The sequence below is a fragment of the Prorops nasuta genome, unplaced genomic scaffold, assembly GCF_024137725.1.
Source record: "Prorops nasuta isolate Cenicafe-Biocafe unplaced genomic scaffold, Cenicafe_Pnas_1.2 PNAS00027, whole genome shotgun sequence".
In the NCBI taxonomy this organism is placed as follows: Eukaryota; Metazoa; Arthropoda; class Insecta; order Hymenoptera; family Bethylidae; genus Prorops; species Prorops nasuta.
In genome coordinates, this window is record NW_027116824.1 from 287,518 (window position 1) to 309,347 (window position 21,830).

General features: G+C 35.4%; 1 protein-coding gene across 2 annotated transcripts; it reads right to left on the reverse strand.

Moving 5' to 3' along the window:
- Positions 1-393: 393 nt before the first annotated feature.
- On the reverse strand, positions 394-21,828 carry Bruce (BIR repeat containing ubiquitin-conjugating enzyme). 2 transcript variants are annotated; one of them, XM_066741865.1, is made up of 41 exons: positions 21,583-21,828; positions 20,597-20,916; positions 20,272-20,516; positions 19,868-20,207; positions 18,277-19,783; positions 18,006-18,189; positions 17,701-17,919; positions 17,193-17,610; positions 16,969-17,113; positions 16,737-16,887; positions 16,406-16,630; positions 16,062-16,316; positions 15,691-15,988; positions 15,445-15,606; positions 14,303-14,617; positions 12,682-12,978; positions 12,406-12,617; positions 12,156-12,312; positions 11,890-12,081; positions 11,594-11,808; positions 11,268-11,518; positions 10,997-11,178; positions 10,725-10,921; positions 10,514-10,652; positions 10,243-10,402; positions 9,795-10,170; positions 9,566-9,692; positions 9,330-9,491; positions 9,078-9,241; positions 8,812-9,013; positions 7,293-8,727; positions 6,947-7,217; positions 6,612-6,871; positions 5,165-6,532; positions 4,250-5,039; positions 3,171-4,174; positions 2,852-3,072; positions 2,536-2,775; positions 2,263-2,451; positions 2,053-2,187; positions 394-1,980 (listed from the first exon to the last, which is right to left on the reverse strand). In XM_066741865.1, the coding sequence occupies exons 1-41, from the start codon at positions 21,767-21,769 to the stop codon at positions 1,717-1,719; spliced, it is 14,181 nt and encodes a 4,726-aa protein (XP_066597962.1). In that variant the 5' UTR covers positions 21,770-21,828; the 3' UTR covers positions 394-1,716. The 2 variants fall into 2 exon arrangements, with proteins under 2 accessions (XP_066597962.1, XP_066597963.1); XM_066741866.1 differs by lacking the exon at positions 14,303-14,617.
- Between the last annotated feature and the right edge of the window lie 2 nt (positions 21,829-21,830).

Here is a 21,830-nt window from a genome sequence, read left to right on the forward strand (position 1 = left end):
GTGACGATACTTCTTCTGAACTGTTTTTCTTACCATTTTTTTTCAACAAAAATGTTTATGTCAGCTTTAAAAGTTTTACTTTCCTCTGCTAATTTGATTAATGACATTAACTACAAATGGTGACGTTATATCTTTGATCTTAATTTTTTCTTATTAAACTGAAAAATTGTCGATCTGAGAGCCAACATATCTGGGCATAGCATAGAAACATTACAGACTTGAGTGTCATGTGCTTTTTAACAAATTAATACTGTTGGAAATTAATTCCTTGCTGTATACGTAATAGCGAAATTAAAGAAACGATGAGCCAAGTAAATTAAACGAAAATTGTAGGATATGTATTTTTAATAAAAAAATAATATACTTACACAAGAATCGTATTGCTGTGTTCCTTTCAACATAAATTTTGATGCAATAAATATTGTAAATTCAGTAATAAATTGCCTGATGAAGGAAATTAAAATTAAGTTAACTAAGTATATACAAATTTATCGGTAATACTGATTTAATATTACGCAACGTATATGAAAATACACTTCTCAACATAACAATTTAATTTAGTATAGTATACTTATCAATTCAAATCAGAAATTCAGTTAGCAATTATATTTCAATATCTACGCTAAAATTATATTTTACATAAAAATTAAATTTCGTATCACTATATCGCACTTCTCTCTCTCTCTCTCTCTCTCTCTCTCTCTCTCTCTTTCTTTCTTTCTTTCTTTCTTTCTCTCTTTCTCTCTCCCTTACAAGAGTATCAACTTGACCATTTGCGCATCGTTGTGCCACATTTAAATCAAAAGTTTTTATTTGCTAGTAAACTGACTTGCATCGATTGTCTTGCGATAAATTGATGATCGAGATCTTTTAGTCATTAAGATCTCTCTATTTCGAATCTCAGGAGTAAAATCGATGAAAGTCAAGGTACACGTTACATTCTGAACCTTATGTTGTTTTATCAAGAGCAGTAAAAGCAGGTAGAAACGTGTAGCCCATTTCAAAACAAAATGACTTTATTAATTCATACGGTCAGTTCATATGAAATTACTGCGTGCTATGTAATTATTATAGTTACAAATGGAGACTGCTGTTCTTCTTACACGGAATCGTACTACTTTTTAATGATGTCAATACAGCAATTTCCCAATATGAGAATTGTATAACAGCACAAGAGCAATTCTTCTATTATGTTCCACTTATTTCAAATATCTTCGATTTGTTTTTACTTTGATCGCATTGCACGTAGGGGATTCGGCTACATAAACAAGGAACATGTATAATAAATATTGGACTAACAGTTGGTACTTACAGTAGTACGAAATAGTAGAATGCAGTGTACATATATTATAACAGTAGCCAAGACAATTACCTACTACGCACGAATTGTCACATTCATACTAATATTTTATCATTTTCGTTTTTTTTTTCCTTTGCCTATCTGACATTCATACATATACGTGTGCGCACGCACCCGCATCTACATACACGCTTCGTCTCACTTTCTTATTTTTTGCTATTTCATTTATTTTAGATTTATGATCGTCATGGGGGTCATATTCAATAGAAAATCATTATCTTTTTAGTTTTTATGATCAACCCTGGTGATCATGAAACTTGCTCTCTTAACACTTTGGGCCTGTCCGTCATTTGTCTTTCATAACACAAACAATAGACTTTTTAAAATGTCCAACAACCTCTATTAACATCCTTTAGCTATTCACATACTTTTGAAACCATTTTTTCCATTTCGACATCCGTATCGATATCGTGATGCACGTGATTGTTAGTATTACTGTTACTCATACTAGGAGTGGCATTACTTGGTGGGGATATCGTAATGGTAGACGGTGTACTTGGCGTAGGAGTTCGTAGCAGCTCCAGTGGCGAGCCTGGCGATGGGAGAGGCTCTATTAAATCTTCTAAGCCTTCGGGCGTCGGCAGTTTATTAAGCTCTTCTCGTAGTAATCGATAATGCCTCTGTACAAATAAGTAATTATACAAATATGAAGAATGCTGAATAAAGAATGAAAATTTAAAGCTAAATCTCACCCTTAAAGATAATGCGTTGAGTGAAATAGTTCGTCCTGATCGTCCATCTGTTCCATGCAATTCCATGTCTCTGATCCAGCCTTCTAATTGTGACACAATCTCGTGTCTCTTAATCCAGAAATGAGTATGTATAACCTATTTGTTGAATAGAAAGCAATGAAAACTTTGCATTTATTTTTTAATGAAAGAAAACAACAATAGGTGCATTACCTCTTTGAAGCAAGGGCAAGGATTTCTTATTTGATCAAGCATTGCCCATTTAGCAGTAGCTTGGCATATATTTGCGTTATATTCTTGACTAGATATAGCTCCAGTTGCTGTGCCTCGCGATCTTTCATACCCCGGCTCATTAAAATAGGGCTCAGAAACTAAAATGAGTGACTGGATTGATACTAATACCTGAAAAAAAAATGTTTTATATTATTCCTTAATGCATAAGTATAACCGATTTAAATTATTAATATAGATATGTATGATAATTACCTGTAGAAAGCTACTTGTGTGTGCGTTCCATTTTTCTTCTGGGCGTCCATGCCAAGTATTCAATACACTAAGACATACTTTTCCGTCGTTATATAAATTTGGATTAAATCGTACGGTGTGACGTCCGGTTGTCTCTAGATTTATCAACATTGGATTATTAGGATAATCAGGTGGGAAAAATACATCAAACTCAAAACATCCATTTGCATATGGTGTTTCAGCCGGGCCAGTTATCAATACCTAAAAGCAGATAGTATATAAAAATACAAGTATATCATTGAGAGTATTTAGAATGCACATATAATTGGAAACATACCTTCATAACGTCTAATCGATCAGCATCACATCTTACAAATACACTGCTACTGTAAGAAAGTGGTAACGCAGTTGAAAGTGTTACTGCTTCTTGTGCCAAACGTTTAACTCTAGTAGGATGACTTCTTTCTCCAGCTGATCTCATGTTAGACTCGAAATGATATGAAACGGCAAATTTATATCCTCCTCCATCAGGATTTTCTGTTATCATTTCATAGGTATCTACAAATAAAGAATTAATGGCATATAGTTTCATCCGATACGGAATATATTAGCAACAATATCGACAGTAAATAGTATTGATGGATAATCTAATATACCAAATTGTAAATTCTTCATCACTTCTAAATATCGTTGTTCTACAGATCTTAGGGGCAATTCCGGAGCAATGGGGCTGGGTCCGGATAACTCTTCTCCTGTATTTGAAAGTCGACTGGTAGCATTTTGTACTATTGTGGCACTTTCCTGAATATCAGGGATCAGAGCTGCTAAGCCTTCATCTTGATCATTGTCCTCCGGATGTTTAGAGGCACTTTTGCTCTTATTACTTCGGGTACGATTAATTTTGTGCACGTATGTGTCCACGCAAACTTTCATACTTGATAGAAGGGAAACGACCGAAGATTCACCGGACTGGCTTCTTGGTAGCAAAAGTGGAGTTAGTTGGTTAGACAATGCCATAGCTCGTAGTAATTGTAATACGGCACGATACAAAGGAATGTGTCTAGCCATATCTAATACAGAGTCATTTCTCAAATATGAAGATAATGCTGAGAGCAAACAAGATCTTGCCAACAGATCAGGGAAAGTCGCTGGAAGCTCTCTTTGAGGCTGTCCACCAGCTCCGATGTAACTAGCTAAGACTTGGAGTAAAACAGTTACGTGCTCTTCCTCGGATCGTTGTCTGAGCAAGGCTTGCTCGACGTTCCACGATTGTGTGATAGATCCCGTACCAAAGCCAGTTCCTTTAGCCCAATATAAATGAGAATTGTCATCACTGCGACCTTCCGCTTGCCCTGATCTCAGCTCCGATCCTTCATTATGACCAGTCTGATGCGTAAATGTAGCTAAGCAGTTTAATAAAAGTAACATGGCACCAACATCGATGGTTGTTCTTCTTAATAATAAACCATCATCAGTGGTAGGCGGAGTGGCATCGAGTAATTGTTTCAAGACTTGGAATGGCAAAGTCGGTAAAGATGCTGCCAAAGGAATGGATAAAACATCACCACCTTCGCCGTCGTCCGAAACGCCAAGTGCCAAACGTAACAAGCACTGCGCGCGCTTTCTGTCCCTCAGTAGTACCTCTGCGTAGCCCGGAAGTCTAAAAGGCAAAATTATTGTAAAGCTTTTATGTAATAAATAATGGCATGCTATTTAAATTATAACTGAATTATACCTGAGAAATAGGCCAAAGGCTGCTAAAGAATGTGGTGGTACGTAGGAAGTTGGTTGAGATGTTCTTGAAGTCCAATTTGAGCCACCTTCCTCCCAGACCTCATAAATGTCATCAGTTAATTCTACTTTAACCCAATCAGCATCAGCTTGCTCCGGCGATGGAGATTTCTCTGCAGGATGTAGCGATCTCCCCGAATCCGGATAGACCAATGGTAAATGCCTTGCTAAAATCGCTAATCCTCCACCAGTACTAAAAACTCCTAATGAATTTTCTATCGTTCGATAACTTAATAGTTCACTGTCTGTTTGTTTTCCAGCTTCTAATCCCATCCAAAACATGTCTTTCCAATCTTTACTCTTTTGCTTCAAAACCAATTGTAAGCAGGGTTCCGAAAGAGAAATGCCACTATCTTCGGCAATTGCCAGAAGCTGAGCAATAGTAAGCTGAGGAGGAAGTGGCGTATTTGGCTTTGATGGATGTATCAGATACTGTTGGTTTGAAGTGTTTGCCGAGCTCTCTTGTCCATTACCAGCATTTCCCTTATTGTTCAAGGACGATTCGCCAAAGCGTAATCTAAATCCACAGTTTCTTGTGAATGGACCACGAGCTTGCGATCTGTTAGATGCTTCTTTCGCCCTTTTATCTTTAGCTGTATTTCCTGCTGCAACGCTCAGAGTATCCGCCACCAAAGCCATACCTGATTCCCACAGCTCCCTTGAACATTTACTTCCGCTTGTTGTAGCTTCGCTATCTTTTTCAGTGGGAGGTAATAGTAAAAGAAGCAATGTTCCTATTAAATAAGAAATATACATATGTTTAAAATCAGTATAATTTAAAATGTACGGTTTTGTAAGACTTAAACAAAAAACTACACAGAAAATATATGAAATATAATATTATGAAAAATTGATTTACCCGAAACCTGCTGCAATATATCAGCTACAGTGGCCTGAACTGGCATGTAAAGTAGTTGATGATAATGACCAAGTGGATATGCTGGATGAGTAGGCATCGATGGCATACTAAGGTTTGTAGCAGTATTTGATACTTTCATTGGAGATTCAGAAGTTACAGATACTAATACTTTTTCGCCTTCTAGTAGTAACTGTAATATTAATCTTCTCGTAAAACCAGATATTCCGTGAAGGTAACGAACAGTGGAAATCATTCTTTGTTGTGAAATAACTTCGGTAAGTAAATTAGCCAAGAGCTTTTGATTTGCAGGATGACACCAACAACACCTGGAGAGGAACTTAATTATGGCACTCTCCAGAGTTCCATAGGCTACATTTGCTTTGGAATTACTTAATGAAGACATTGATGCACTTCCCATAGGACGATTGCTCAACAGTAACAGTAAAGGTAACCAAAATCCACTGCCCTCTCTTCCGAGCCAATCTCGCATTCTACCTTCAGAGCATACAATTGTTAAAAATTCCAAAACCATAGCTATACTTTCAGGTTCGGTTAAGCATATTCCCTTTGTATTTGCTTGATGCGATACTTCCTCAGCTTTATCATTATCGGTTAAGCTAGAGCACTCTAGTGATCTACTTCGACTACAACCATCAACTTGCGTTCTCGATCTTCGCTTCTTTAATTTTTCTGATTTACAGAAGTCTATGATGGAGCCAATCAGTAAAGCTGGAAGTCCAGAATCAATGAGCTGTTGAATACCAGGCGGTGATCTTGCAGCAGCAGCAACTGTTAGTAATTGTCCTTCTGTCAAATCTAATCGCTTATATTCTGGTAAAACAAAGCGACAGTACCACTCTTCCCCAGCACTTTCACTCTTTATATCATCTGTTTGACTTTCGCTCTCTTTTCTGTCATCCGATATAGACGCTGAAAGATCTGTTGATAGGTTTGGTACTAAAATGTTGACTCTTTGCAAGAGTAATGGAAACAAAGAAGGTCGTACATAACAGAAGGCACAAAGGGCTGAATCGATCGCTTGTTTTAAAGCTGACGTTGGTGCGAGTATGAGTATCCATTGGTATAATGCATTAAACATATCATCCGTCAATAGCAAGGAAAGATCATAATTTAAATTTTGTTGAGCTTTCCAAATAATCGCTGATATACAGTGTATATAAACAGCTGGTGGCGAAACCGAATTTGGATCTGTATCAGAATCAGCAACTGCATGTATTGCTGATGTATGAAGCCATGAAAGAACAGCTAACATGCGCGCTTCGATGCTGGAATCCTGAACTGAGCAAAGCTGTTGCAATAGCTCTACTACTAGTTGAATAGTTGAAGCTTCTTGCGTAGCTGCTGTCCCTAAATTTCATAATTATTATAATTAACGTTGACAGTATTAAAAACACTTGAAAACAGACATTTAATCATAAAGTGATACCTTGATAGAAAGCGGCAGATCTATTATTCAGCAATAGATTGATTAAACGTAGTCCAAGCTCTCGAGAATGTAAGCCTAATTGCAGCAAGACTCTTTCAAGATTAGGAGTAAATAATGATGGTGCTGGTAGCAACAATAAGTTACAGCATGCTTCTACAAGACCCTCCACTGAAGCTGCAGAATTAAGTACCTCGGTTGCAAGCTCAAAGTTTAGCGTACTGACGGAAAGGCATTGATGTACCAATCGTAACCAGCCCAGGCTATAACATTAAATTTAAATTACTTCAATTTATAATAATTTGTTAGCATAACGTACTAGTGATTTAAATCATCACCTTGTTTTAGTGAGTTGCTCCTCGTCTATCGAGTCACGAGATGTTTTAATTTCACCGAATACTGTGGTACCCAATAGCCTAATTTGACTTAAGCTGATATTAGTTGAATCTCGTGGCTTATACAGTCGTACAAGAACTGAAGTAGCAACTTCAGGCTGAGATAAAGTAAGACGAATTAAAGTTAAGCCAGCTGTAGGCATTGGAGGGCAGACTGGTGTTAGTGCACCATTGCTTTCTCTTGATACTTCTAGAGCAACAGCGGATGGAGATGCTAAAAAAAGAAGTTTACATTGCCTCGCGCTCATACTTATAAGTTTCATTACAAATAAAAGATTTATCGACTTACTAGCTAAAGAAGTGAGATGAGGTTGTAACTCGACTTTTCTTAACAAAATAGCACAAGGTAAAGTAATTGTAAGATCAACCCATGCTTCATCAGGATAAAAATGATAAGACCAAGCGGCGCTTCTTGCCCGTCTATGAGCAGATGCGTTTTGTATCAATCCATCAGCGGGCTGTGCTGTAGGATTCAGTAGAGTAATTGTACCCAAAGGTGCAAAGTTTAGCAAACCTGTAGTTTCGTCGGACTCTAAAGAGTTGATGGTCTTTTTACTGCTGGTCGTAGGAATCGATGGTGTACTAGGAGCATTCGATAAATGTTCCATCACCATTGCGATGACACCAGAGGAAGAGGTACATAAATTGGTATTGCTTGATTTCACTAAATTCTGACAAAGTACTTTAACACCGCCCATTGCAGTAAAAATTGACAAAGATGTTTCATTATCAAGAACCCTCAGTATATACCAGAGAAGGGGCTCTGACAATTGCATGACTCCCAATAAACGATCGATGTCTCCTTCTCCACAAGATGAAGCAAGGTACTGGTACAAAGATTTTAAGACCAAAGTAGGATCGCTTGCTCTTTTTGCCAGAGTAGTTAAAAGCTGGAAAGTTGCATCTGGTATTGACGTTGAATCACCTAGCTCGGTCGTAGTTCCAGTTCCTGCAGTACTCTCACCAACAAGCATGGCTAACGAGGAACCGGAGCTTTGTCCAAGAGCTCCGAGTAATCTCATCATTGTAGGCTCATGCTGTAATACAGTGTCTGCGACACATGGTACAGGTTTCTCAGGTGCAGGTTGCTGCAAGCGGAATGGCGTTTGCTGTTGCTCTGCCGCTTTACTTTCATCCGTTTGTGAAATATTTATTTTTATCTGTGCATCGCTGGCATTATCTTGAGTAGAAGTTTCGGCTTGGTCCATTTCGCTTCCTTCATTACCAAATCGTACCACTCGAGTATTTGAAAGTGGCGTCAGCACAAGTCTACATACGAGTTTAATAAGGGCTACAACTAATGCTTCCCACGATGCTGGTCTACCTTGCCTAGTGTCACCGCCAAGTACACAGGCATATAAGCCACCAAAACCGCCCGATTGATTCGTTGATTCTACGGCTCCTCCGCACTGTGTGCCAATCCCAGAGCCGCGTACATACGTAGAAACTAAAACACCCACACACTCGGATATACTCATAGCAGTTCCTAAATCCGTGTTAGTGAAATTGAGTGTGGTGCTTAGAGAAGTAATGAGCTTGCACTGAGCATCCAAAGGTCCTCGTCGTGCTACCAATGCTCCTCCCGGTTGCACAAGTTGATATACAACCCAAAGTAATAGCTCCCTTAGTGTATTACCGGATCCATTAAATGTTGTAATAACATCACATCGTATCTGTAGCCTAACGAGAAAATCTTGAAGAGCCTGACAAAGTGTCGGACCGGCCTAAAATATAAAAATGTTCAATTTTCCATAAAAGCCTTCCAAAGCAATTTTAAAAATACGAAAAAGTTTAAAAGGCATAATTACCATTACATATTGCTTATCCATAGTATTAATATTTAAGCCACTACCAGACAGCAATCGCAAAAGCATGGGACCCATATTTCGTTCCTCAATAATACAAGCAGTCATACCCATTAGAATTCCGTGAATGCGAAAAGATTGATTACTTGCAAGAGTTAAACATCGAAGTGCTAAACACCAGGTACGTAAGGATACACCAGGATGCCTATAAGAATATTTTATTAACAACTTCGATAAATTAATAATAAAATATATTACCCCTTACGAACCATGAAAGAGTAGATATTAAACTTGAAATAGCGGTAGAGCTGAGTGGAATCTCAGGTGTTAAAGATGGATCGAATTGAGTGGAAGAAGTAAGCTGCTCCGAAGCAGCATCCAAATTTAACGTTAACCAAAGCTGTAGCACAAGCTCCAAATTAGTACCTCCATTCTGAAAACAAATTTTTGGTTTGAATTATACATATATATCATGAATTCAGAAAATACCCTCTTAACACTACAGAACAAAAATCCCTTACTTGTAAGTATAGATCTGAAAATATTCTATCAAAGCAACGCGTTAACATTGATAAACTAGAAGAAGTAGGATCCGTAGAATTCCAAATATCTTGACTTCTATCATTAAATCCAGGCTCTGTCCGCGATTGGGAATTACTTCGACTTGATTCCGTTGCTGGTGCCTACAAGCACACATAATAAAATGAATAATTTTAAAAGTATTATAGAAAATATATGACAAATTTCTATAACCTACTTGTATAGTTGCATTTATGCTATGAAGTAAATTATACATTCCCGAACTTGACAGTGCTCTTAAAGCAATTTCAACGGTTGCTTCAACGCCATATTCCAGTCTAGCATCCATAGCTAATGAAATACTGCTAAATACATAATTAAAAATTCACGATTAATATTTCATTTTGATTCTTTTACATCTATTATATGTGACAACATATAATTCGATATATCAATAGAATATTTACCCTGAAGTAGTTGAATTGAGGAGCTTGGATACTGCATTACCCTTTTTCAGCATATTTTTACCTCTTTCTAATATATCATCCAAGAATTCTTCCAGCTCGCTGTCATCAGACTCTAAAAGCGAGGGTAGATAACCATTGGATTTTGACGTCGACGGGGTTGAGGATGCTACTACTAAACTATCGTGGGAATCTTCGTCAGCATCTCCCTCTGCAAAACCTTCATCGTTTCCTAACGTTGTTGCTGAACTACTAGTTCCGGCAGCACCTGAACTTTCTTCCTCTGGAACTCTATTCTCCTCTGTTGGTAGAGATTCAAAACTATCTTCAGGAGGACTACTATCATGAGTAGTACATATTCTCGGATACAATCTGCCACCTTTATAAATTTTAACAATTAGAAAGTGCTACGCCGAGATCTAAATTATTTCAAGGAAAATATTAAGTTAACCTTCTAATAAGTCTTGTAGAAGACATGACACTGCATGAGAAGACCAAGATGCGTCCGATGTTCCAGTTGCAAGTCTTATTAATCTCAAAAGCTGGTCTTCGCTCATAAGCTCGCATAAACTAATAGTAGGGCGTGTTGATACCACTAATTTAGCTACAACCTAAAGGGTTTTATGAAAAAATCACATTGAATAAAATGAAAAACGGCAAAATAACATCACACATATACATTACTTTTAACATAAATGAATGTTATCGTCAACAACATTTACCTTGCAGGCTAGAAGGAACATATCAACATTTGCAGCATTGTTTAATATAAGTGTTACAAGACCTCGAGCCACAGGTAAAACACGTTGATGGGATAAACTGGCTAAACATTCAGCTTCCGAATCCATTACATCTGATCTACTGTTAATATAATATTATAGTTATAGGTGGGTACATGATATTGGTCTAAAACAATTCTTTACGTGTTTATACCTGGTACTAGGTTGTGGTTGAATGCGAGGACTTCGAGTTAAATGCTGCATTTCATTCCTTCTAGTGCTAAGAATGTCTTTAAAATGCTTAGTAGTATGCTGTATCAGCGTTTTCTTAAAATTGCGTTCTTGACATTTGAACGCAGCCTCTACTTTACTACAAACCGAAACAGATTGAGAGCTTATACTGTTCCATCCCTATATTAATTTGCATACAATTGAATTATTATTTAGAAATATTAAAACATAATACCATTGGAAATTTCTATATACCTGGCTTGGGGTACTAAAAACTTTTCTAGTCTTTTCGAACTCCTGTAAATTTTGCTTGTGTTGCATTAAACGTTTATGCAGCTTTTTTCGATAATTGCGAGAAGCTGAAGATCGACTTGAATTCATGTATTTTCTTTGCATGGCGGACTCTCCTTGAATGAATTCCCATCGAGATAAAAGACCTTGAATGATAAAATAAATGAAGGGAGAAGTTAAAAACTAATATAAGAGTGAAAATAAAATATCGTTTATTGTTTTAAATATCGTTTACCTTGCTCTTTATTTTTCTCTTGATTTTCATCTGAACATAGAGGCGAAAGGGAAATTGTATCCAAACATACAGATAAGAAGAGCAAAACCCAACCAATAAGGGTTGAATCTAATTGACTTGAATTAGGGGTACGAGTGTTAGGCAGGGGTGTAAGTTTGCCTAAAGTGCGAACCATCGCATCTATCACTGAAAACTTATTCGCACCAGTAATTAGGGACTTTCTTCCAAGGAATGTTAAAAGAATAAATACCCTGGAAAATATATATAAAAATAGGTAAAAATAATGTTTCTGCTATATATAGGTAGCTTAAAAATAAATACTTTACCTATCTTGAGGAAAAATGTGCGTTGACGATGATGAATACAAATTTACTAAAGTATTAGACAAAAAGTTCCCCCACCAAGGCTGATGACCAGCCATACGAGCAAGAAGAGCTGTAGCATGAAGCTGTAAACGTGGGGCAGGTGTAACTACGCAAATTGCATGGAAGAAACTTTCACAGACAGATGGTGTAAATACATCGCATAAGGATGCTGGAATCTATATTTAGCAAAAATAAATTGTTAGTAATTTAATATAAAACTTATGTGTCAGCGTATAATAAGACATAATATTACTTACACTGGGCACTGAGCCTATTTCATATACAGTATAAAGTAGAATATCAAGCAACGTTTCACCCAAAACTCTTAATTTATCACTAGAAGCACTAGTCAAAGTTGAAGCTAACGCATTTTGAGATCCTCGCCAAATTTCGAGGCGTCGCCATACTCCCCGCACAACGTTTAACTGATGCTGCAGCATTATACATTCCTAAATAATAAATAATTCATGTTTAATTCAAATTGGAGCTAAAAAATTATAAAACTAATCAAAGTAAAGGTTACCTGATAGGTTGACAATATTTTAGATGAAGGTTGCTCTTTATTTTCACTAGATAATTTACTGTAAGACAGATAATGTTGTATATGCATAACATTAGGTGTTTCTGAACACAACAATGGATCCAATAGACTTTTTAATCGTTCAGTTGCTAAGCTAAATCTGGAATTTGGTCATTATATTATTTAACTTAAGTAACATACATTTTCGATATGGCTCAATTATAATTTGAGTCATGAAAAAAATGATACTAACCGACATAGAACATCCTCGGCTAAAGCAGATAAAATGTTACATTGATTTTCAATTGTTACTTTCAAGGAGGAATCAGATGAGGTATCCTTAGACGAGGAGGAATTTAATTCCGCATAATCCTCCCCTGGTAAGACAACCATATGTCCATAAAATGTACCTAAAGGAATTTTGCATCTAGTTGCAGTCATTCCATAACGTCCTATTGTAGTGATCTGAAACAATACATAATTATTAATATTAATATTGTTTTCCCTTTAAAATTATATAATTCTTTACCTTTAAATATCGACAAATTGGTGGTGGTTGAAGGTCACAAATGACTAAAGGTTTGCTTCCGATATCGCCGGAAACTATTAAACGAGTACCATCAGACTCTTCGCTCTTTGTCCAAATATCAATTGACAAGGATACTAAAGCACTACACGATGGAATCATTAAGTCTGTGAGCAAAATTGGTGATCCAAAGTCTAAAATAACGAAACGTCTAGCTCCTGAATGCATTCGTTCAACTACCAATGCTTGATGTGGAGGCCAGCAAAGTAATCTTCCCCAAGGGAAGGTAACGTCCTCTCTCTACAAAAAAAGTACAGTTGTGTATGATAATATAAAAGTATATGTGTCTAACTCATCATTTACAGAAGAATCAACAATGAACGATAATGATACTTATTCACTACTTTCGAATTTTTTTAAAGGATCATACTAATTATGTATAACTTATAGTTTCTTTAATGAAAGATATGTTGAAAACTATGACAAAATATTAATAAAGCAAGCATAATTGAAAAAATTGTAACTACATTCTCTAAGATTTCATTGCAATGTGAAATATACTATAAATTCGTCTTTCTATTATAAAGATAATTTGTTGATAACATTCTAATAGGTTTGTGGCATATGGTATGATGCGTCGTGATTTGTGTTATAAGTAATATATTCTATATTATACAGTGTTCGGTATAAAAATTAACACGATTTTTGAGACAATTCTGAAAGTATTAGACAAAATTGCTTCAGATAAAAAATTGCCATCGCTTCCTCGTAAACATAGTACAAAAATGTTTCTTCAATAAAAAAATACGAACAAACTTCATTTTTTAAACGAGGAGAACATTTTTTGTATTGCATATTTTTATAAATTTATCTGAAATGTTTCTTAATCAATATATTATTCAGGAAATTCGGTAGAGTGTTGCACTAATTAATCAAAGTTATAAATATTATAAAAATATTAGAACCAATAAATACTATAATTTATCATTTCATCCAATCGTTCCCTAGATATTTCCCTCTGAAATTATAAGTAGTTGAACGACTATTTAACTACTTCAACAAAATTCGCACACCTATATGTATATGTTATTATAATATTTATTATAATTTTAAAAATACACGTTTTCTTGCATCTATGTTCTGAAGCGTTTTAATTGGCGATCATATAGAGTATTTTCAAAAGCTCTTGAAATAAGCTGCTGGAATATGTAATAAAAATAGTTATTCATTTTAAAAAAAAAGTACAGTATTATTTTACTAAAAAAAATGTTTTCACGTTTTTATAGTTTTGCTTTTTATTCAAGGGGGAGCGCTGATCACTATTTATCTGAAGTATTTTGTCTGCATTATCAAGTGTCCGAAAAGTCGTGGCAACTGTTACGCTTAAAACTCTGTATATAGCTGTTCGAATGGTGTTTAAACAGTAACATCAAATGTAGGAAGCTTTTATCATTTTCAGCGTTACATGCAGATGTAGCTGTAAAACATCAATTTTACTATCTGAGTCAAACAAGTTTCTACTTTGACTGCAAGCAAAACATTAAAAACGACAAATATTGGTAAAATAAAAGAGTCATCAACTGAAAAAAAGAACCAAGTGCAGATTTTCAACTGTATAATCTACCTTTTTAACATTGCTGTCTTCGATCTTATTTACAGTAATATCAACATTTTGCAAAGACGATTTTTCATTTGTTATAGTAGAACTTATTATATCTGAACTCGACATATCATTCTGTTTATTATGCCATGCCTGGGTATCCCTAGGCACGTCGCTAGCCTCATCACAATCTGACTGATCGTCAGGAGTAAGCAATAGATGCGCAACGCCTGCGGCAGGCTTCGTGATCATTCTCCCTCTACAAATACTAATCAATTCTCCTAATGTAGGAGTTGACTTAGCCTGAGTTTCTGGTCCTAGCGATCCAGCTTCCAAGCTCTACAATGTATAACATACAGCCGTGTTTCATTGAAAGATTCATAAAACTCAATTTATTTAATCCGTTTCTTGCAACTAATTCTAAAATATACTAGATCAAGAGACACGGTAGTGTCTCGACGGCAAGTACATATAAAAGTAGATAATGACATGTCTATACCGCCGAACACTACCGTGTAACTTATACAGCAAGTTTAGCCGTCCCAATTTTCAAATTGATTTATTTCTATGAATGATCAATTTTCATGATTTAAGTAAAGCTTTACTTAAAATGGTTTTGAAAAACCTTTCATTTGAGCCCATAAACATTAAATTATTTAATCCGCAGTAACAAATAAGATACTTTTAAAACGCAAAAGTTATTCTCAAAAACAATTTAAGTATTTTCTTATAAGTTAATTTTTGTAGTCAAAAGAGAATCACATTACTACTATTTTTCTTCATAAAACAAGCTAATACTTGATTTACTATTCACATCGACCAGTTTCGAGGTTTTATAATGTCTCAAAATTCCATAAAAAGGGCCTAATTATTTATAATTTGACACTATAAAATTTTATCAAACTCGGTAGTCTCGCGCTAAGTAATAAAAGTAAATAGAATATGTAATAAAAATAAATGTTAATTAATACAAATTTATGCCGTATTAAATATTGTAGTATCAGTGCCACGTGAACAAGACACCGAGCATCCTTTCCTCGAAATATTCAATTTTAGTCGTTTCAGAAAATTTAAATAGAGGCAGACGAGTAAAATTTTAGTAATAGTATTTCGCTAGTTATCTTCTGCTTATATATATTTCGTAATTGTCTGATATTAAAACTTACATAGTTCTGGTGAATTGTTTTGATATCTGGGACACAATTATTTATTGCTGCAGCAGTATCATACAGAGTAGTTCCAATATTCATCGTGCAGACGCTGGGATCGAGCTTTTCCATTTTAGTTCCATCAGATACAGCGTGACAAGTAAAATGCAGTGGTTCAACCTATAGATGCATTAATATAAAATATTTTAATAATAATCACGTATGTGAGATGTAATATTCTGAAAATATAAAATGAAAAATTACCTCCAGAAGCCCTTTGATATTATGATTAGTGCATAATGCTTTCAATTTGCTAGGCACTACGAGCTCATTGGCTGAATTTGTAGGCAGTATTAGCAAATCTCTCAAATCGATATGATCTTGAGACTGTGCAGTAGTCTTGTCCTGGGAGTGCGTAAAAGATGTTGAAATGGGAGCTGCTCCCGTCTGTTCGCCAGTTACAACCGAAGCATATGTAACGGGCATTGAACTGAACTTTGGTGGCATTGGTGGCTCCAAATCAAATAGCTCTGTTTCAAATGGAGTATTGTATAAACCAAATCTATAATGATAATCATATTAAATGCTATTAAAAGTTGTCCTTGCTTAGAAGAAAACTAATATAAATGCTGTACCTTGTAGCAAGAAGTAAATGATAAGGATTTACACGGTTTGACATTTCAGCTGCTATTTTTTGTACCAATATTATACATTGTTGAGCGATATTGTGATTCTTATCTAAAGCTAAAAACCTAGTTATAAGTAGATGAATCCATCGGAGTGAGCCTGCCCACTGTACTTCTATAATCAATGGCAAGAGAGAAACTAAAGCAGAAAGAACAGCTTCATCATAAGATTGAGCTGGTAAATCCTCCAAATTATGGAATCCTCTGCAAAATTAGTATATAAATAAGCGTTACTCCTTTTTTACGCACACAGATAAGCATTTAAACTCATCCACATGACAGGAAGTACCTACCCACTGCAAATAGTAATCAACTTTACACATTTGTGCGCTATACTCCGACCAGCATGTAAAAGACAGTGTTGCAACAGATCAGGTAATTGATCTTGAACAGAGTGTATTGTCTCTAATTGAAGTAGTTTTATTTCAGAGTTATTTTGATTGCTTCTTAGTCTTGTCAGTCGTATGGAAGCAATCCATACCAGAATATCTAAAGCGATTGATTGCACTACGAGTGTTCTGTAAAAATTGAAGCATTGAAATGTTGAGTTTTTCTCGATAATAAAAAACCAATATTTTATAAAAGCTTTTCAAATTCAAAGTTGCTATGAAAAAATCTACTTACTTATCAGATGTTTTTAAGCAAGCAACGTCCAATAAATTGTCAAAGAAAGATTTAGATTCAAGCATTGCATATCTTTGTGTTCTTTCATTTGGTATACTAGTTGACTGAATTGATCTTATTGTAATGGACACCTCATGAATACAATCACACCCTGTAATTAAATAATTCCTTATTAAAAGTTAAAAATTGGTATTTAATTGAAATATTTTAATTGTTAGCAACTCGTAATCACCATTGTAACATTCCAATTTTTTACTACTGACGCCCTCAGCAAATCTTTCAACGGTACTTCCAGGAACAATAGGTCGTGTTTCAACTATTCTAAATTTCTTCGAAGTTGATGGTTTGCTTTCTGTGCTCTTTGACTTTCCACTTGTCTGTGATTAATAATTGTAAAACTCATTACAAGCATTACGTATTTATAAAAAAAAAAGTTAAAAATTTTTGATAACTTACCCCATCTTTACCAGTATCACCCAGAGCTTTAATATGAACTAGCAAAGTTCTGGCTTTAGAACGAAACAATTTAGGACTAGTGAGAGTAACGCAACCAGATCGACACGACAAATCCATGCAGCGATGCAGATCTATAGGTCCACATAAAATTTCACAGTTATGCTGTTGCTGATATTCCTCTGTTACTACAGGATTTTCAGATTTTTGATTCTGATCCAGATTGAAATCTATTCGCTCATCCACCGAAGTAGACTTTTGTTGTCCAATTCGTCGTATGTTTTGTTTCAACAGTGTTACTTGAATTGTAGGCAATTCTTGACAGAACGAATGTAAACTAAACCGAACATCAACATGTCCAATGGTTTCTGACGCATTTCGCGGTAGTGTAAGCTCAAAAACATGTTCGTCCCATGTGTCTCTATGAAATTTAAAAACAAAGATAATAATAATCTCTCAATAGTATTTTAAAATATAAATTTTTAAGACAACTTTTGATAATAGAACTTACGTATCATTTTGCAATCTCCATGTGCGCGTATGATGTTGATCTTCCGATTGGTGAAAATGTTGTGGATGACGCCGTTGCCTTTGGGCTCGCATCATTTCATTCCAGCATGGTGGTACTGTTGCTCCATAAATAGGTGAATGCCGATCGAACCTCGTTAACTCATAAAGCAGACGTAAATCTCGATAAGTTAAATTTGGCCTATGCGCTATAATAGGATCCCTGAAAAATGAAAGTTTTTATTAACAATGATATAAGCGTATTCCGTTCAATGTTAACAAGTGTTAAACAATAGGGTGAAAGCTTACTGTTGAAATGAAGCAGACGTTGATGTACTGGGTCCTATATTAACGTTATTGGCACAATCGCCTTGAATATTCGCAGAAGCCACTTCCTCCTCCACTTCCTTCTCTTCGGTAGAATCTTCCTCCTCCGTCATAATAAAGAAATGCAAAGTACCTTCAGCTGTACACGCACACAGTCTTTCCAAACCTAAAAACGACAATAAATTAAAAATATCCCGTAATTACTTCAAAAATATGTTCAGAAGCTATAAAATAAATTATTTTATATACTTACTATTGCAATAAGCAATTGAAACAAAAGTTTTTCCTTCCAGTCTAGCCTCTGCTACTGTTTTTAATGTACTTAAATCTAGTATTCTCACAACTCCATCTTTACAAACAATAGCTACTTGGCCAAAGAGCTCATTTTTAATGGAATTTAGCATGGGATTAGTACAAGAGAAATCGGATTTTTGCTTCCCTTGTAATGGTAAGAAAAAATGCTCCAAAGGCAATTGTTCAGCTGATAATTCTCTCCTAACTACAGGCTCCGACGATACTTTAACTAATTTTTCTGTAAAATCAAGTGCATAAACTAAAAGAATAGAATTTGTGCTAAATGCATTATGTGTTTCTCCATTTATCAATTTATCCGATTGCGCATAACTATGGTCCCAGAACATGTAGCTTTTCTGTGGGAGAAATTCACTTTCTTCATCAACTTCCATCTCATTTGTATTTGCAGATGAAGAGTCTATGCAAACATCTTCTGATACTGGACACATAGCCACGTACAGGTATTTCCCATTCTTTGTTGGTGAAATGTAAGTTATTCTAAGGTTATTCGGTGCATCAATTGATAGAGTTTGTATAACAATTGGCTCTGTCTTTGCAACTTTCAACATCTCCAAGCTTTTCTTGTTTAGGTTTGTCAAATTTGATGTAGAAGCTAGATGGTCGGGATTTGCAAAATTGATAGGATTGAAATTTGCATCGAAAGGACTCGACGTTGCTGGAACGTTAATACCAATCGGTGAAGAATACATTCCATTAGAAGACGATGCGGTGAGCGCTGCATTTGGAAATATCCCATCGAAATGTGATCCAACTACCATTTCTGCATCAACATCTTCAATGACAGGAACTTCATACAAAAATTTGCCTAAGAAGAGGTCAGAATATAAGTTTTCCTGACGACCAGCGTTAGAACTAGCGCTAGTTCCCGTTCCAGAAAGGGTTTTTTTGGTTTTCAAATCTTTTGAGTTATCCTGTTTAACCGGCTGCGGTGATGCTGCTTTATGATGAAAATCATACAGTACTATATAATGCAGTTTTGAAGGTGTATACCTATCACCTGCTACCTTCATTATATCTAATGTATCACTGGCAGCACTGTTAACACTATTCATTGCGCGAACTAATGACGAAGAAGGAGCTAAATCTGTTGATGCAGCCCAGACATTTTCCAAAGTTCTCATTTGCATCGAGCTCTTTATGATTACAGTGACACCACATATCAAGCATGGTCTTATTTTGCTATTTGTCCCTTCTACATTGGCAGAAATCAAAGAAGTTGAAGCTGGACTCCTTAATTCTTCATTTTCTTGTTTGTGCGAACCTACTATTGTTAAAGCAGTAAGTTGTAATCTATGAGCTGTAGAAGATTTGTAATCTGGTAGTGACTTAGTGTCAGAAGTTAAATTTGTTAAATACGTAGGTGCCAAATTTCGTGTGGCAAAAAAATTGAGAGATTCATTATTAATTTCTTGATCAGAAGGGGCAATATAAAATGATAATTCTCTCTGAAAATAATTTCTATAGATTAATACATTACATTCTGAACAGAATGGTAAGATGGACTAAGTATATCAGTAGTAAATATTTACCTTTAATTGATTGGTAACATTCCAAATGCTTACAAAACCATTGCAGGATGCAGTGGCAATGAGGCCAGGAACATTTGTAGTACTTACAACTTCAACTGGTTCACCAGCTTCGCGAGCTGGGGCAGTGGCAAGTGTAACAGAGAATGGTACATTTTGCGTATACTCCATCTTAACAAAGGGACATGCGGGAGAATGTCGTTCATGTTCAGACCACGGCTCGTCAGTTGGCTCCCAACAAACCAAACAAACGTTACATGTAAAACACATTGCTCTATCGTCACCTGTAGAATTTGGTTCATGGTAGAAACCAGCTTGAGCCATTTGATGAGGTAATGCCCATCTGAAAAATAATAAGTACATATTATTTCTAAACATTTACAGCCAATGCAATATGCCAGACACACTTGTAATTCATATGTGGCCACTTGGAAAATGTGTTACGCCTGGCTGCTTCACTAAACATCAATGCCCTTTCAACAGGCGCATTTTCTAGTGTGAGGCCAGGTAATAGGCCATTTAGTCGTTCATTAATGGCAGAAGCAATTGGCAGAGCAGGTATATGTGTACTTTGACGCTTCAATTCAATTACTAAACTTGAACACACCAATTTTAAGGACCCATGTGGCAACTCCAAACATATTGTATTCCACTGAAAATGCAACAAAATTATTTTATAATATTACAAGGAAACAGTGCTTAAAGGCAATAGCAAACAACAAGGCTATGTACTTTTTGAGCTTTGATCCCCTTTTTCTGATTAGCTTGTGCAGCAGCAATTTTTGCAGATAAATCCTGTATAACTTCTTGCACGTGATCAACATTCTGAAGCTCTATGCGACGTAAACAATGCAATAAAAGTATAGCTTCAGAAAGTAATAATTCTACTTTGATGATATCTTCACTTCTTGAAACAGGAGTTTGTAAGATAGTTTCTAATAGCAAAACACCATTATAATCACTGCGTATGCCAATACCTCTTCCATCTGTATAAAGCACTTTGTCTATTCCTTCAGGCAGATATATACCGTGCAATTTTTTATTTTGTTTACCTGCATTTATACATAAAAAAATTAATGCTTTATAAAATCTTTGCAGAAAGGAAAGTACAGAATAGATTATATTTTATATAAGATTTCACACAATCTTATGAAATAAATATATGGAAAGGTGTTCTGTTGTTGCTAGATTTATCAGCAGTACTCTACAATGGGTAAATAAATAAAAAAATATTTCTGATCCTTCAGTGAGCTTACTTCAAATACTACCAAAACTCTTAGATCAAATAATGCTTTTTATTAAATTATAATAATTTTATTTTTTCTATTGGTGTAATTGCTTTGCTGCGTTTCATCAACTTCATCCTTAATTACCTTCAATATTGTTTACTAAATGTTCTTGGCAATAAGCTAAAAATGATTAAATATCGAATTACCCAATCTAAGAGGAAATTGTGTAACTGACTGACAATGTAACAAGATAGCAAATGAATAATTTTAAATAACGATGCATCATTAAACGTTGGTTCTTCCTAGAAAAACACAAATTAAGGAGCATATTTGTATTTGACATTTTATACAGGAGTATATACGACCTTGACCGTATGATTAAACTTGACGCAAGACCAAATAATGATACGAAAAAAATTATAGCATACAGAACAGATCAGTTTTATACGATTTACGTTATAAAATATGTAAATAAATGACGATACTCACAGGACAGGGAACTTCTTTGCAAGATTACTCCTGAGTTGACATCAAAAACGTACACTTGCGCATTGCTAGTTGTAACCAGTAAAACGTTTAAATTGGCATGATAGATTATATTTTTGCACTCAGCATCTACGTTTAAATAACCGTCTTCTTTTAATAACCACGGATCATCATCAGCCATTTTGCTCATACAGATTACGATCCTCAAAAAATTTTCTAATACTCGGTCACAAAAAACATGGCGTACTGAT